At 42.7% G+C, this 17,234-nt stretch overlaps 1 protein-coding gene across 2 annotated transcripts in view; it reads left to right on the top strand.

Moving 5' to 3' along the window:
- Positions 1-17,234, top strand: part of ASPM (assembly factor for spindle microtubules) — a 61,577-nt gene that overhangs the window by 29,923 nt on the left and 14,420 nt on the right. For both annotated transcript variants that reach the window (XM_043923603.1, XM_043923601.1), the window contains exons 14-18: positions 730-937; positions 1,038-1,180; positions 1,300-1,428; positions 4,471-4,665; positions 10,983-15,686. In XM_043923603.1, the coding sequence (XP_043779538.1) occupies positions 730-937; positions 1,038-1,180; positions 1,300-1,428; positions 4,471-4,665; positions 10,983-15,686 (5,379 nt within the window). The remainder of the gene's footprint in view (positions 1-729; positions 938-1,037; positions 1,181-1,299; positions 1,429-4,470; positions 4,666-10,982; positions 15,687-17,234) is intronic.

The raw sequence follows: 17,234 nt of genomic DNA, 5'->3' as shown, positions 1-17,234 counted from the left end.
TATGTTTTAAGTAAGTACTGGAGAGGACCAAAGACCCTGGTACTGCAGTACTGTGTCCATGCCTTTCTCTTGACTCCAGGCCCTTGCTTTCCTAGGTCTGTAGACACAGCACTCCATTCACTGCCTGTCTTCGCCTGGCATTTTCCCTCTGTGTCTTGTCTCTGTGTCTCTCTCCCTTTCTCATAAGGGCAGCAGTCATATCAGATTAAAACCTCATCTTACTCTAGTGTGATCCCATCTTAACTGTTTATATCTGCAATGACTCTATGTCCAAACAAGATCAAATCCTAAGAGTCTGGGAAGGACATGAATTTTGGATGAACACTATCCAACCCAGCACAATAATATTTTAGAGGAGAGGATTTGGCCATGAATGTGGTAGTATACAGTATAACTTCCCAGGTGGCTCAGTGGTAAAGAACCTGCCTGCCAATGCAGGAGACGTGGATTTGATCTCTGGGTTGAGAAGATGCCCAGGAGAAGGCAATGGCAAGTCCTTTCCAGTATTCTTGCCTGGGGAATTCCATGGACATAGGAACCTGACAGGCTACAGTCCATGTGTTCACAAAGTGTCAGATACACCTGGGTATACACGTGGTATTATACTAGGTGCTACTATAAATTAGCCTGCTAGTCCTAGCTATTAAAAGGAAATGTGGACTGTAAAACCATCAGTATCTGTATTCTTACCTAAATACAATCCATTCTTTTTCTAATATTTCTCATCAGGTGGAGAACTTCACAGTGTCTTTCTCGGATGGCCGGGTGTTGTGTTACCTGATCCACCACTACCATCCTTGCTATGTTCCTTTTGACGCCATATGTCAGCGAACCACCCAGACCGTGGAGTGCACACACACTGGTTCCGTGGTGCTGAATTCATCATCTGAATCTGATGGAAGTTTTCTGAATTTGTCTCTTAAATCACCTGATCAGGGTTAGTCCCTTTCACTTAATTTACTTCTCCATTGTTTTCATTGGCCTGTCTGATTTCTGGCCATCACAGTCTAACCTGATCGGTTTTCCTTGCATTGCAGAAAATAGTTCAGAACTATACAAAGAACTCCTAGAAAACGAAAAGAAAAATTTTCAGTTGGTTAGGTCTGCAGCTAGAGACCTTGGTGGAATACCTGCCATGATCCATCACTCAGATATGTCAAACACAATCCCTGATGAGAAGGTAAAGTAAAAGTTCCTTAACAGTAATAGCTCTTAGTAATCAGAGTCTCAGATGATAGGCAGTTTCATGCTCTCTGTCTCATAGAAACTTCTGTCTTCATCTTTCATGTTCTCTCGTAGGTGGTGATTACCTATTTGTCATTTCTTTGTGCAAGGCTTTTGGATCTTCGTAAAGAAACGAGAGCCGCTCGACTTATACAAACAACTTGGAGACAATATAAGCTAAAAAAAGATCTAAAACACCATCAGGTACTCCTCAAAAATGAAGTGTGTGTGCGCTCAGCCACTCGGTCGTGTCCAACTCTTTGAGACCCCAATGGACTGTAGCCCACCAGGCTCCTCTGTCCATGGGATTTCTCAAGCAGGAATACTGGAGTGGGTTGCTATTCCCTTCTCCAGGGGATCTTCCCCACCCAGGTTCCAACCCATATCTCTCGTATCTCCTGCATTGGCAGGTGGATTCTTTACCACTGAGCCACCTGGGAAGCCCAGTCAGTAATGAAATACTATAATGTAAATTGTTCTAAATGTCAGCTGAATGATTCTTGATATTGTGTTTACATTTTACTGACGTAGGAAATTACCAAGGTAATTTTCATGATTGTGTGTGTTTCGAGTAGGGGATGAATATTTCTCCCTAATCGCCAATGTTTCCTTCATTGGGTATTTTTTCCAGGCTTTGTCCTTCCTTTCACTGTGCTCCAGGGGACATGGAATAACTCAGGCACATTGTGAATTTGTGCAAAGTAAACTGGGGTTGTCTGACTCATCTTTTCCCTCCTTCCTCTTGAATGCTGATGTGCCTCCAGGAAACAGGAGCTTTCCTTTCGTTTTTCCTGCTGTGCTCTGGGAGGCTTGCCCTCAACCAGTGCCTCTCTGGCCTGGGTGTCACCTGCCGGATTCTGCAGTTCAATTAGCCAAGCTCATTCTGTCTGCCATGAAACTATCTTCCAGGCTATCCTTTGTTAGTTTAAAAGTGGCATTTTGGTTTCCATCGCTTAATTTCTCAGAACATTTAGGACCTGAGCACAGGGAGAAGGGTGTCCCTCTGTGTCCCTGATACTATGAATTTTGCATTAACATAAAATAAGTGTTTTCTTGAGTTTGGGAAAAAATGTCATTTTTAACAATATTAGAAATGGTCTCCTTGGCCAAACTGAATAAACTATTTTAATCCTTTACTTTTTTCACTAATAATGCTGTATTTATTTGGAGAAAGCAAAAGAAGTATTCATGTTTAATAAATCTTAGCAGGTATTTCAGAAATATATTTCACCCACGATTGCTCCTTAGTTCTGAATTACAGTGTATTTATGATAACGTTTTTAGTACCTGTAAAGTAGCTAAATTTTGGTGATTCATATCATACCATTTATTCTCTTGCACCATTTCAGACCTGGGTTGTTGTCATTGTTCAGTCACTTAGTCCCATCCAACTCTTTGTGACCGCATGAACTGCAGCACGCCAGGCTTCCCTGTCCTTCACTATCTCCTGGAGCTTGCTCAAACTTATGTCCATTGAGTTGATGATGCCATCCAACCATCTCATCCTCTGTCGTCCTCTTCTTCTCCTGCCATCAATCTTTCCCAGCATCAGGGTCTTTTACAATGAGTGGGCTCTTCGAATATGGTGGCCAGATTTAGAATGGTGCACTGTCCCACACAGCAACACAAAGGGTCGTCAGACAGCCTGTAAGTTGTTCCTTTCCACCAGAGGAATAATTTATATTTATATTCCCGTTTCTAATTCAAGTGAAGGGAAGTAATAAATCTAGCCTTACAGAGTAGCAAAGTGATTAGGAGCACGAACTCTGAAGCCAGGCTGCCTACGTCAAATCCTGGCTGGCTGACCCCTGGGGGACCAGCTGTCTACTTGACCTCCCTGCCCGGGTTTCCTCACGGCTGTGAGGGTAGGGCCGGTTCATCTGTTCTCACGGTTGTTGTGAGGTTGGACGGCTCATGCTCGCAGTGTTTAGAATGGTGCCTGATACCTGGTATTTAACCTGTTACTATTCCCTGTAATTCATTATTAGAAGTAGAGATATGCAGGGTGCTGGCCTCTGGGGCTCCCAGGCAGTCAGCTCCTCTTCGGGCACTGACACCGAAGGCAGTCCTGACACCACTTGTCACAGCCCTGAGCTCTGTCCTCTTGAGCCTCTATACTTAAAGCCACAGTGTATTCCGATATTTTGCCTCTTTTTTTCTTTTTTGTGAATTCCTTTCTTCAAATTGCAGCAAAACAATACTTCCAGGACTTCCCTGGCGGTCCAGCGATTAAAACTCCTAGCTTCCAATACAGGAGGTGTGGGTTCAATCCCTGGTTGGGAAACTAAGATCCCACATGCTGTGAGGTGCAGCCAAATAAGTAAATACACATTAATAATAAATAAACATAGTACATCTAGTTAAAAACAAAAAACAATACTTCCTTGTCCTATAAAGCATTTTGTTTGAGTCTCTTTTTCCTTTGCTTTTTCTCCTCCTTTGTTGTTCAGTCACTCAGTCATGTCTGACTCTTTGCAACCCCATGGACTGCAGCATGGTAGACTTCCCTGTCCTTCAGCTGTGTCCCAGAGTTTGCTCAGATTCATGTCTACCGAGTTGATGATGCCATCCACCCATCTCATCCTCTGTTGTCCCCTTCTCCTCCTGCCCTCAATCTTTCCCAGTATCAGAGTCTTTTCCAGTGAGTCAGCTCTTCACATCAGGTAGCCAAAGTATTGGATCTTTGGCTCAGCATCAGTCCTTCCAATGGATATTCAGGATTGATTATCTCCTTTAGGATTGACTGGTGTGATCTCCTTGCTGACCAAGAGACTTTCAAGAGTCTTCTCCAGCACCACAATTTGAAAGCATCAATCCTTTGTGCTTAGCCTTCCTTATAGTCCAACTCTCATATGTGAATATGACTATAGCTTTGACTATATAGCCCTTTGTTGGCAAACCCTGTCCCAAAAATCAAGCATGAACTCACTCCACCATAATCTGAAACACTGTTTTGCTACTTAGTTGCTCAGTTCTCTGACTCTTCTGACCCTGTTGACTGTAGCCCACCAGGCTCCTCTGCCCATGCGATTTCCCAGGCTAGAATACTGGAGTGGCTTGGCATTTCCTCCTCTAGGGGATCTTCTCCACCCAGAGATCAAACCCACATCTCCTGTGTCTCCTGCCTTGGCAGGCAGATTCTTTACCACTGAACCACCTGGGAAGCCCAATCTAACTTCTTACAAATAATAGCTTAGGGCCTCAAATGATTGTTTAATTCATATTTGCCTTTTTTTTTTCTTTTAGGAGAGAGACAAAGCTGCAAGAATTATTCAATCAGCTGTAATCAATTTCCTCACTAAACAACGATTTAAAAAGAGGGTCAGCGCAGCATTGGTCATTCAGAAATATTGGCGAAGAGCCTTAGCAAAGAGAAAACTATTAATGTTGAAAAAGGCAAAACTAGAAAGAGTTTATAGTAAATCAGCATCTATTATTCAGGTACGGTATTCTGAATTTTTAGATTTAAAAAGGTTTAATGACATTTTTAAGACAGTAAAATATGATAAAGTTTTAAATTAAATTTTAGGCTTCTATATTTTATCTAGCACTTTAACAAATATTTGGTATCTCCCCACCACATGTAAAACTCCTGGCTGTGTTCAACCTGAGGACCAAACAAACGGAGCAGCTGCTTTGCTCTGACAGAGGGAGCAGTTTAATTCTGCACCCATGCTGGTTTTTTTGTTTTACATTTTGCTGTTGCTGCTCAGCTGCTCAGTCATGTCCAGCTCTTTGAGACCCCACGGACTGCAGCACGCCAGGCTCCCCTGTCCTCCACTCCTTCCTGAAGTTAGCTCAAGTTCATGTCCATTGAGTTGGTGACCCCACCATCTCATCCTTTGTCGCCCCCTTCTTCTCTTGTCATCATCTTTCCCAGCATATGATATCCTCCAATTTACTCATCTGTTCTATTGTTGGTGGATATCTGGGTTTCTGGTTTTGAGCTGTATAACTAAAGGCTTTATGAACATGCCTTTTGGTGTGAAATATATACACTCTGTTTGGCGCATACCTACGAGTACAGTAGTTTGCCTTAAGGCATATGTGTTTCAGTTTTAGTACATACTGACAAGGAGTTTTCTAAGGTGGTTGTAGGACCACCCGTTGTTTAAAATACTTGGAGGTTATCTCTTTAATTTCAGTGATTCTAGTCAGTGTGTAGTGGTACCCTAGAATAGTTTTAATTTGCATTTTGTTGATATTGAATGACATTGAACACCTCTTCATATTGAAAATCTTTTGTGAAGTGTTTTTTCAAAGATCTTTTTTTTCCATTTTTTATTTTGATTGTTTGCCTTCTTGTGGATTTGTGTGAGATCTTTATATATTCTGGTTATTGCTCCTTGTTGGATATGTATGTTGTAAATATCTTCTCCCAGACCATTACTTATAGTTTTATATCTTTCCAGTGAAAATTCTTAATTTTCTTCTGTGGCTAGTGGGTTGTGTGTGTGTTTTTTGTTTTGAACCATTTGAGGAGTACTTGTTTAACTACTAAGACCTTAAAGATATTCTCCTATACTATATTCTATTCTGAAAGCATTAATGTGATGTCTTTCATTTTTAGATCTCTCTTGAAATTCATTCCTGCATCTGATTTGTGCTAGGGACCCTATTTCTTTTTGTATATATGGATAGCCGTTGTTTCAGCTTCAGGTCACTGAAATGACCACCCTCACCGCACTGCCGTGCTACCTGCAGTGCACATCAAGTCTTCTTTCCGCTGCCCAGTGCAGTGTGTGAGGTCTTAGCCCCCCAACAAACTGAACCCCCGTCCCCGGCAGTGGAAGCCAGCATCCTGACGGCTGCACTGCCTGGGAATTCCCCTAGGCACATATTCTTACACGTGTGGTTCCGTTTCTAGAATTATTTACTATTTCATTGTTCTTTTTGTCTACCATTGAACCATACACTCTAGCTTTACAAGAAATCTGAACGTCTGGTAGACAAAGACTTCTTTTGTTTTCTTTAAGAAGTTTTTAGCTATCCTAAGTCCTCTGCATTTTCTTACAGATTTTGAAACTGAAGTTTAAAAAATATCAGAATTTGAGATTTAACTGAATATGTCAGTTTAGTTAGAATTGATACCCTTAGCTACTGAACATGGTATTAATAAATACCTATTTATTCAGGCCTTCTTTAAAAGCCTCCTAAAATGGTTTTATTATCTGATGCAAGAACTCTTAAATACCTTTACTTAGACATAGTATCCATTTTTTAAAATTTAAATTTAATAAATTTTAACTTTATGCAGATCAAAATTAAAATTTTAATTTTCAAATTATTAATAATACTCAGTAAAATGTGCATGTCTTTTTTGGTGTTCAGTTACACAAATTTAAACACACACACAGGTTTTGAACAGTCCATCTCCCAGAAGAACTTTTGCATTCCATTTCTCTGTTGTCCGTTCTTCCTCTACACCCATGCACCAAGCTCTGTTCTCTATTACTATAGTTTTGCATTTTAAAAAATATCGCATAATGGAGCCTTACAATAGGTAAGCCTTTGAGACTGGCTTTTTTTCTCTGTGCAAGAGGCCTCTGAGCCTCATCCAAGTTGTCGCATGTATCAGTGGTTTATTCTCCTTCATTGCTGAGTAGTGTTCCCTGGTATGGTTGTCCCACAGTTTGATTATATATTAATCTGTTGAAGGATATTTGCATTGTTTCCAGTTTTAGGTGATTTCATTCTGTTAGGGTAAATATCTAGGAATGGGATTGCTGGGTCTTTTGGTAAGTATATGTTTAGCTTTATAACCAACTCTTTGTGACCCCACAGACTGCAGCACGGCAGGCCCTCCCTGTCCCTCACCAACTCCCAGAGTTTACTCAGACTCATGTCCATTGGGTCCGTGATGCCATCCAACCATCTCATCCTCTGTCGTCCCCTTCTCCTCCTGCCTTCAATCTTTCCCAGCATCAGGGTCTTTTCAAATGAGTCAGTTCTTCACATCAGGTGGCTAAAGTATTGGAGTTTCAGCTTCAGCATCAGTCCCTCCAATGAATATTCAGGACTGATTTCCTTTAGGATTGACTGGTTGGATCTCCTTGCAGTCCAAGGGACTCTTAAGACTCTTTTCCAACACCACAGTTCAAAAGTATCAGTTCTTTGGCACTCAGCTTTCTTTATGGTCCAACTCTCACAGCCATACATGACTGCTGGAAAAACCATAGCTTAGACATCACCAGACCGTCTAGACTGGCTTATTCCCTTTTGCACGCCTACCCACAGTTCAGTTAGAACCCAACTAGTAAGAGGTCCAGTTGCTCCGTATCCTCAGCAACACTGATCACTTGTATTTCACCCGTTCTGATAAGTGTGTAGTGGTCTCTTGGTTTTAATTTGCATTTTCTCAGAGGCTATGTATATGTTTTCAAATGCTTAACTGCCTTTCAGTCATCTTCTTTATAAAGTGTGTTGAAATCTTTTGACCATTTTTATAATTGAGTGCTAATCTTATTGAGTTTTGAGATTTCTTTCTATATACTGGATACAAGTTCTTTGTCAGTGATTTCTCTGCAAATGTTTTACAGAAAAAGTTGGTCCTTGGTCTTGGTGAATGTTCTGTGTACTGGAAAAGAACGTGTATTCCGTTATTGTTGGGAGTAGTGTTCTATAAATGTCAGGTCGATAGTTCTTTTATGTCCTTACTGATGTTCTGTTAACTTATTCTTGTGCCAAGAAAGCAGTATTTAAGTCTCCAACATAATTGTGGATATTGTCTTTCCCTCTTTGGTTTTATCTACATGTATTTGAAGATGTTTTGTTAGGTGTGTACACATTTGGAATTGTTCTGTCCTCTAGGTGAGTTGAGTTTTTTATCATTGTTTATTGTTCCTTTTTATCCCTCATAATTTTCTTTGTTCTAAAGTCTACTTTGCATGTTCTTACTATAACCAAACTAGTTTTCACTTGATTATCATTTGCAGGGTATATTTTTTTCCTTTATTTTATTTATTAGTTACTTAAATCATTATATACAGCTTGAAGTCTTGAGAGCATTTAGTTTTTATGTTTTGAAAATCTCTGTCTTTTAATTGGTGATTTAGGCCATTTATATTTCAGATATTTATCAATATGTTTGGGCTTTGGTCTGTCATTTTATCATTTACTTTCTGATTGTTAGCTTTCTTTCATTTTTCTCTTTCCCCTTTCCTGTCTCTTCAATTATTTGAATACTCTTTAGTGTTTCATTTTAGTTTATCTTTTTTTGTTTTAATTATTATTTTATTCCTTTGTACAGGGATTTGTTTGGGAGATTTTTTGTGTTTTTTGGTTTTTTGGGGCGGGGGTCTTTTTTTTGTTTTGTTTTTTGGTTGGTATAGGCATTTCAGTATACAAAACTTTTACTTAGAATCAATACTTTATCACTGTTAAATGGAATGTAGAAAACTTTCCACTATCTAGATCCCTTTGCTCCCCTCCCTCATTTTTATGTTTTAGCAGCGACTTAGCAGCAGTAGCAGCAGCAGCAGTTTTATTTATTAAACTTATATACAACTGAAACCACCTTAGGCAATATTATAATTTTTCCTTTCAATCATAATAAAATTTTAAGGAGTACATGAGAATCATATTCTATTTGTGCAGATTTTTATCATTTCTGTTGCTTTGCTTTCTTTTTTTATGGTATAGTATTTGCAATTTATGAACCAACAATGATGCATTATAATTAACTGAAGTCCTTAGTTTCCAAGGGTTTCACTATTTATGTGGTATAGTTATGTGTTTGACAGAAATCCTGCCCTAATAATCCTTTCTGCTTTACATATTCATCTCTTACCCTTCCTCAAAATCCTTGGCAACCACTGTTGTTTTTACTGTCTCTCTATTTTTGCTTTTTCCAGGATGTCCTATAGTTTGAATTCAGAGATATATAGCCTTTTCAGATAGATTCTCTCACTTCACAAACACACATTTAAGTTTAAATAGTCTTTTCCTGCCTCAGGAGCTTATTTCTTTTTATCACTGAATGCCATTCCATTTTATAGATATACTACAGTTGTTTATCCATTTGCCTATTGAAGGATATATTGGTCGAGACAATTTTTTCCCCAATCATTTTTTTTCCTTTCTTGTTCCGCATTGATACTTTGCATTGATCTTCAAGTTCATTGACTCTTCTGTCATCTGCATTCCACTACTGATCCATCCCAGTGAGGTTTTGCTGTTGTTTTGGTTATTGTGTTTTTTAGTTCTGATATTCCCATCTGGTTCTTAGTTGTATCTTTGATTTTTTTGTCTGAGCCTTTTAATCCTTCCATTAGTTCCCACCCCATCGTAGCAATATTTGGAGTGTTTTGGACAGGAGAGTCATCTTACAGCTAGAGCAGACTGTCCAGAGCTTGACGACCAGCAGCCAGGATCTGCTCGAACTTCCCAGCTTGCACACTGCTGGGATAATTACAGGGTTAGGGAACAGGGGGTGCTGGGAAGGAAGCAGACAGCAAACGGCTTCTTACTCCTCACGTCTTTCCAAAATTACACTTTTTAACCATGTAGCTAGAATTCCTAAATTTTATTCTTAATGAAAATACTGACTCAGAAAGTGATCTGGCTCAATTATTTCTCAAAACTATTTGTTGACATTTGTTGTTGTTCAGTTGCTAAGTCATGCCTGATTCTTTGTGATCCCAGGGACTGCAGCACGCTAAGCTTCCCTGTCCTTCATTATCTCCCAAGGTTTGCTCAAACTCATGCCCACTGAGTCAGTAATACTATCTCACCATCTCATCCTCTGCTGCCCCCTTCTCCTTTTGACTTCAGTCCTTCCCACATCACTCTTCTCCAGTGAGTCAGCTCTTTGCAGCAGTTGGCCAAAGTATTGGAGCTTCAGCTTTGCATCAGTCCTTCAGTCCTTCCAATGAATGGGCTTCCCTGGTAGCTCAGACGGTAAAGCATCTGCCTACAATGCAGGAGACCTGAGTTCAATCCCTGGGTCGGGAAGATCCCCTGGAGAAGGAAATGGCAACCCACTCCAGTATTCTTGCCTGGAAAATCCCATTGACTGAGGATCCTGGTAGGCTACAGTCCATGGGGTCACAAAGAGTCGGACACGACTAAGCAACTTCACTTTCTTTCTTTCCTTTTCCAATGAATATTCAAGGTTGATTTCCTGTAGAATTAACTGATTTGATCTCCTTGCTGTCCAAGGGACTCTTATTAAGAGCTTTCTCTAGCACCATAATTTGAAAGCATCAATTCTTTGGCTCTTAGCCTTCTTTATGGTCCAACTCTTACATCTGTACATGACTACTGGAAAAACCACAGCTTTGACCGTATGGACCTTTGTCGGCATTACCAGGCCTGTAATTCATGGTTCCTCCTATGAACAGTTTCCAATCATTATAAGATATCTTATCAACCTTGATAGAAGGGGGAATATAAGAACCAGAGATATATTCACAGGAACTTACTTAGAATCAATAGATAGCAGAATATTACTATAGCTTTATTTTTCTAATGTTATTCTAATATAACATAAACTTATTTATATTTCTTATGTCTCCTGAGTACAAATGCCATGTAAATATCATCAGTGTTTCAAGAAAGATTTCTGGATTGGCTACAGTTGTATCAACACAGAAAAAAACTGTAAACAAAAGAGACAAGTATCTCCTTCAAAAATATATTGCTTTTAAGTTTAATATGTTTGTTTTTAAGCAAAATGTTAGAAAAAATGATACTTTCAAAGGTCTTAAGCATAGAATGTTGTGTCTATTTTATTTTCTGTTCTTTCTTACTTTTTTCAGAGACACTGGAGAAGATATTCCACTAGAAAGCAGTTTCTGAAATTGAAATATTATTCAATTATCCTGCAATCTAGGATAAGGATGATCATTGCTGTCGCTTCTTACAAACGATACCATCGGGCTACCGTGACAATTCAGAGGCACTGGCGTGCTCATGTGAGAAGCAAGCAGGATCGACAGAGATATGAACTGCTAAAATCATCCACCGTTGTAATCCAGTCCGCCTTCAGGAGATGGAGGCGACGTAAGAGGCAATCACAAATAAAAGCTGCCATAACATTGCAAAGAGCTTTCAGAGAATGGCGTGTCCGGAAACGTGCTCAAGAAGAAAGAGCTGCCGTGGTCATACAATCCTGGTATAGGATGCACAGAGAATTACAGAAGTACTTTCACCTTAGATCTTGTGTTGTCATCATTCAGGCAAGATTTCGGTGCTTTCAAGCCCAAAAGTTATATACAAGGACCAGAAAGTCTATCCTGACTCTGCAGAAGCACTACAGAGCGTACGTGAAAGGAAAGGTTGAGCGCACAGGCTATTTGCAGAAACGGGCTGCAGCCATCCGCCTGCAGGCCGCTTTCAGGGGAAGGAAAGCACGTAAGTTATGCAGGCAGATCAAGGCCGCTCGTGTCTTACAGTCGTACTGGAGAATGAGACAGGACAGACTCCGATTTCTAAACCTTAAGAAAAACATCATCAGGCTGCAGGCACACATAAGGAGACATCAACAATTACAGACATACCAGAAGATAAAGAAAGCTGCCCTCGTAATTCAGATTCATTTCCGAGCTTACATCTCAGCCAAGGAAGTTCTGGCCTCTTACCAGAAGACACGTTCTGCTGTCATCGTCCTGCAGTCTGCGTGCAGGAAAATGCAGGCCAGGAAAAAGTTTCTTCACATCCTCACATGCGTTGTAAAGATTCAATCATATTACAGGGCTTATGCTTCCAGAAGAAAGTTTCTGAGGCTCAAAAAGGCTACAGTAAAGTTACAATCCATTGTCAGGATGAAGCAAGCCCGCAAACACTACTTACATTTAAGAGCAGTTGCACAACAGAGAGAAGAACGCCTGCGGGCCTCTTGCATCAAACTGCAAGCTTTCCTCAGAGGGTACCTGGTTCGGAAGCAGGCGAGGCTGCAGAGGAAAGCCGCTGTTTCGCTGCAGTCTTACTTTAGGATGAGAAGGACGCGGCTGGACTACCTGAAGGTCCATCACGCAGCTGTTGTCCTTCAGCGTTACTATCGTGCGCACCGAGCACGGGCCCAGCAGAGGAAGCACTTCCTGCAAGTCAGAAGAGCCGTGACCTGCTTGCAGGCAGCTTACAGAGGGTACAAGGCCCGCCGGCAGCTCCAACAGCAATCTGCAGCTGCTCTGAAAATTCAAGCTGCCTTTAGAGGCTACCGTCAGAGGACGAAATACCAATCCACGCTTCAGTCTGTGCTCAAGATTCAGAGATGGTACAGGACACGCAAGATCGTTTCTGCCGTAAGAAGCCAATTCTTCAAAACAAGGACAGCTGCGATTTCTCTCCAGTCTGCTTACCGTGGCTGGAAAGTTCGGAAGCAGATCAGAAGGGAACATGAAGCTGCACTGAAGATTCAGTCTGCTTTCAGAAAGGCCAGGGCCCAGAAGGAGTTCAGGGTGTTAAAAACGGCTGCAGCCGTGATCCAGCAGCATCTGAGAGCGCGCGCCGTGGGGCGGAGGCAGCGGACGGAGTACAGGGCGCTGCGCCGGGCGGCAGTGACCCTCCAGTCCGCCTGGAGGGGCCGAGCAGCCAGGAGGCGGATTCAGAAGCAACAGAGATGTGCCATCATCATACAGGCCTACTACCGGAGGCACGTGCAGCGGAAGAGGTGGGAAATCATGAAAAAAGCGGCTCGCCTAATTCAGATGCATTATCGGGCTAATTGTACAGGAAGAAAACAGCATCATTTGTTTTTGAAAACCAAAGCAGCTGCAATAATCCTACAGTCAGCTTTCCGAGGTGTGAGAGTGAGGAAGAAAGTGAAGGAGATGCACCAGGCAGCCGCCACCATACAGTCTAGATACCGAGCATACCAAGCCAGAAAGAAGTACGCCAGCTCCAGAGCAGCGGCCGTCATCATTCAGAGGTGGTACCGAGCGGCTAAGCTCGCAGGCCGTCAGCGTGAGGAATATCTTGCAGTAAAGAAGGCAGCACTGAAAATCCAGGCCGTCTATAGAGGAGTCAGAGCGAGAAGACAGATCAGGCGCATGCACACGGCAGCCACTCTCATCAAAGCCGCCTTCAAAATGCAGCAGTCACGGACGAGGTATCTGCAAATGAGAACAGCAGCCGTTGTAATTCAGGTAAGGTACAGAGCGTACCTCCAAGGTAAAGCTCAGCGTGCAAAGTACCTGACGACTCTGAAAGCCGTAGCTCTCCTCCAGGCCGCTCTCAGAGGGGCAAGAGTTAGACAGAGCCTGAGAAGGATGCGGACCGCGGCCACGCTCATCCAGGCCCGCTACAGGGGGCGCCGACAGCAAGCCTATCTTAATAAGTTAAGGAAGGTGACGAAAATGGTGCAGCAGAAGTACCGGGCAGGGAGGGAAAGGAACGCACAACTGCGAAGGTACAACCAGCTGCGACTCTCCGCGATCTGCATTCAGGCTGCTTTCAGGGGCATGAGAGCGCGAAGATGCTTAAAAGCCATGCACTCCGCCGCAGCCGTAATCCAGCGGAGGTTTAGGACTCTGGTGAGGAGAAGAAGATTCCTGTCTCTCAGGAAGACCACCGTGTGGGTTCAGAGAAAATACCGTGCAAAGGTTTGCGCAAGGCATCACTTACAACAGCTCCAGTTGCAGAAGGCGGCTATCAAAATCCAGTCCTGGTACAGGGGGTGGGTGGTGAGGAAGAAGATACAGGAGATGCGCAGGGCGGCCACGGTCCTCCAGGCAGCGTTCAGGAGGCACCGCGCTCAGGCGAGGTACCAGGCCTGGAGGCGCACCTCGCAGGTCATCCAGCAGCGATTCCGGGCAGGCCGGGCTGTGCGCCTGCAGAGAAGACAGTACCTCCAGCAAAGACACTCTGCCCTGGTCCTCCAGGCTGCGTTCAGGGGTATGAGAATCAGAAGACGTCTGAAAAGGATGCATGCCTCCGCGACCCTGATTCAGAGCAGGTTTAGGTCTATAGTGATGAGGAAAAGATTCCTTTCCCTCAAGAAAGCTGCTGTTTTTGTTCAGAGGAAGTACCGAGCCACTATCTGTGCCAAACATCACTTACACAGATTCCTGAAGTTACAGAAGGCAGTCATTACAATCCAGGCACCTTACCGAAGACGGATGGTAAAGAAGAAGTTACAGGAGATGCACAAGGCTGCAGCCCTCATCCAGGCAGCCTTCAGAATGCACAGAGCACGCCTGACCTTTCAGACCTGGAAACACGCCTCGGTTCTCATTCAGCAGCGTTACCGGGCCTACAGAGCTGCAAAACTGCAAAGAACACTTTATGTCAGATGGAGGCATTCTGCAGTGGTCATTCAGGCTGCATTTAAAGGGCTGAAGGCAAGGCAGCTTTTAAGGGAAAAGCACAGAGCAGCTGTCATAATACAAAGCACGTACAGGATGTACAGGCAGCGTGTTTTCTACCAAAAGCTTCAGTGGGCTACAGAAGTAACACAAGAAAGACATAGAGCGGGTAAAAGGAAAGCTCTTCAACACGATGCACTCAAGGCAGCAACCTGTGCCCAAACTGACTTTCAGGATACGGCCATAAGGAGACTGATTCAGGAAAGGCGGCATCAAGCTGCCATTACTGTTCAGAAGCATTTTAGAGCCTTTAAAACACGGAAGCACTATCTCCACTTTAGGGCAAAGGTAGTTTTTGTTCAAAGAAGGTACAGAATGCTAATGGCAGTGCGAACCCAGGCAGTCATCTGTATCCAGTCTTGTTACAGAGGCTTTAAGGCACGAAGGGGTATCCAACGCATGCACCTGGCTGCCACACAAATTCAGTCATGCTACCGAAGGCACCAGGCCAGAGCTGATTATCAGGCCAAGAAAAGAGCAATTGTTGTCATACAGAATCGCTACAGGTCGTACGTCAGAGTGAAAACGGAGAGGAAGGAATTTTTAGCCATTCAGAAATCTGCACGAACTATTCAGGCTGCTTTCAGAGGCATGAAAGCTAGACAGAAATTAAAAGCCATGCCAGACAAAAAGATGGCAGCCCCCACTCCCCAGCCTGCATTCTACTGTCACAGGACTGAGAGCCGGCATGAAGCTGGCCAGAGTCCAGCACTTGTGGCTCAAGGGCTGTATAAAGCTTCTCTGGTTGGCCCTTCACAGGAAACAGAGCATCATTCTCAAAGAAAGGCTGCGGTCACAATTCAAAAAGCTTTCCGTAAAATGGTCAGAAGAAGACTGGAAAAACGGAAGCGTGCTGCCATGCGAATTCAGTCCTTCCTTCAGATGGCTGTGTATCGCAGAAGATTCCTTCAGCAGAAAAGGGCGGCCCTCACGTTACAGCGGTGCTTCAGGACACGGCAAAGCAGAAGACAGTTCTCACTGTACAGAGAATCAGAAGTGGGTTTGCAGAGTCCCCACAGAGCCTTTCTGCCTGCGAAACATCAAAGAGAACTGTACTTACAAATGAGGAGCAGTGTAATCATTATTCAAGCTAGAGTGAAAGGATTCATACAGAAACGGAAGTTTCAGAAACTTAAAGATAGCACCATAAAAATCCAGGTATTTATGCATTTACGTACAAAGCTTTCATTCATCCTTTGACCAGTATTTCTTAGAATTTTCAAAATGAGCTGTATCAGGTTATAAAGAATAAGAGGTAGTTTATGTAACCATTTCTTTTACCTTCCAAAATGGAAGGTTTTTGAAGTTGGGTAAAAAGTTCCAGTAATTGTCCACCCAAGACAGCACAGAACAAGATTGTTCTGGACATGATCACCCTAAACTTAAGTTATGACTGCATAGTTAAAAGCAGAGACTTTGATTCCATACGGTTGCAGCTGGCAACCTTACATGTTTTGAGAACATCTAGTGGTGTCCTTGAGTCTAACATAAAGTTCAAGTTCTCAGTGATGCTGAAACATGTCAAACCACATCCACGATAACCACTTGGCTCCATTTCGGATGCCCGAACCACAGTTAATCCATTTTGATTTTTAAATGCTTTCTTTTCTGTAACAGCTAAAGCAGATATACAGTATATGTTTAATAGGCCACAAAACAGGCTGTTCTAGTTAACATAAAGTTCAAGTTAAATCCAGTGATAGCTGGAATGACTTCCCCATACATCAATATATGGAGATTTCTTCATCATAATACAGAATGAGAAATGTATGTGGCTGGGAACACAGAGAAGGGAAACCTAAGCTGGTCCCAGTGATCAGAGAAGGCTTCTTGGAATAAGTGGGGTTTAAGATAAGTGTTAAGCTGAAGCTGAAGGAAATAGCCTAGTAAGCTGTACTGAAGGAGTATTCCAGCTGTAGGGGGTAGCATGGAGCTCTCAACTGAGAGTGAGCACAGGTGTGCAATAAAGGTGATCTGAGACCAGGATGGCGGTCCATGGAGTGAGAGGTGGGTGCTCTGTAAGACAGAAAATGGTTAGCCTTCATCCTCTGGACTGAAAGAAGTTCTAGATGAGTTTAAGGAGAGGACCAGAATCCTAGTTTATTTTTTTTAAATTACTCAGGCAGGGTCTTGGAACTGCAATCCCACATGCCCCGCAGTGTGGCAAAAAAAAAAAAAAAATACTCAGGCAGGAATGTGGAAGATGGACTAGGCTATGGGCGGCCAGTCAGGAGGTTGCAGGAAGTAGGTTGGGAAAAAGTGAATTACACTGAACAGAGGGCGATGACAGTAGGATCTTCAGGGTCCACGTGAGCGGAGGATGGGACTGGCCTTATATAGAGCCTAACGAGAGCCAAGCCACCTTTGAGGCCGAGGAGACAAAAAGACTGATACCTGGCTCCCACTAGGCGATGTCTGTCTACATGAAACCATATAGAAACACTCTGAGTCAAGGACACCACAGGAGTCAGTTTGACCATACATATCACTCTCGCCTGTCAACTAAATTTAGAAACCAACCCCCATGTAGGGTGTAGTTATCCTATTTGTTGTAGGTATTTTGAAATCAGATAGACTCAGGTTCAGATTTTGACTCTATTCACTTACTATGAGGTAACAAGTCTCTTAGTGTTAATTTCTGTTTTGTGAAATAGAGAGCTTAATTATCATCTCACAAGATATTTGTCAAGATTAAATAAGATAGGT

The sequence above is a fragment of the Cervus elaphus genome, chromosome 14 (genome assembly GCF_910594005.1).
Source record: "Cervus elaphus chromosome 14, mCerEla1.1, whole genome shotgun sequence".
In the NCBI taxonomy this organism is placed as follows: Eukaryota; Metazoa; Chordata; class Mammalia; order Artiodactyla; family Cervidae; genus Cervus; species Cervus elaphus.
The sequence above is the reverse complement of the archived record's forward strand: the minus strand, read 5'-3'. Positions and strand labels throughout refer to the sequence as shown.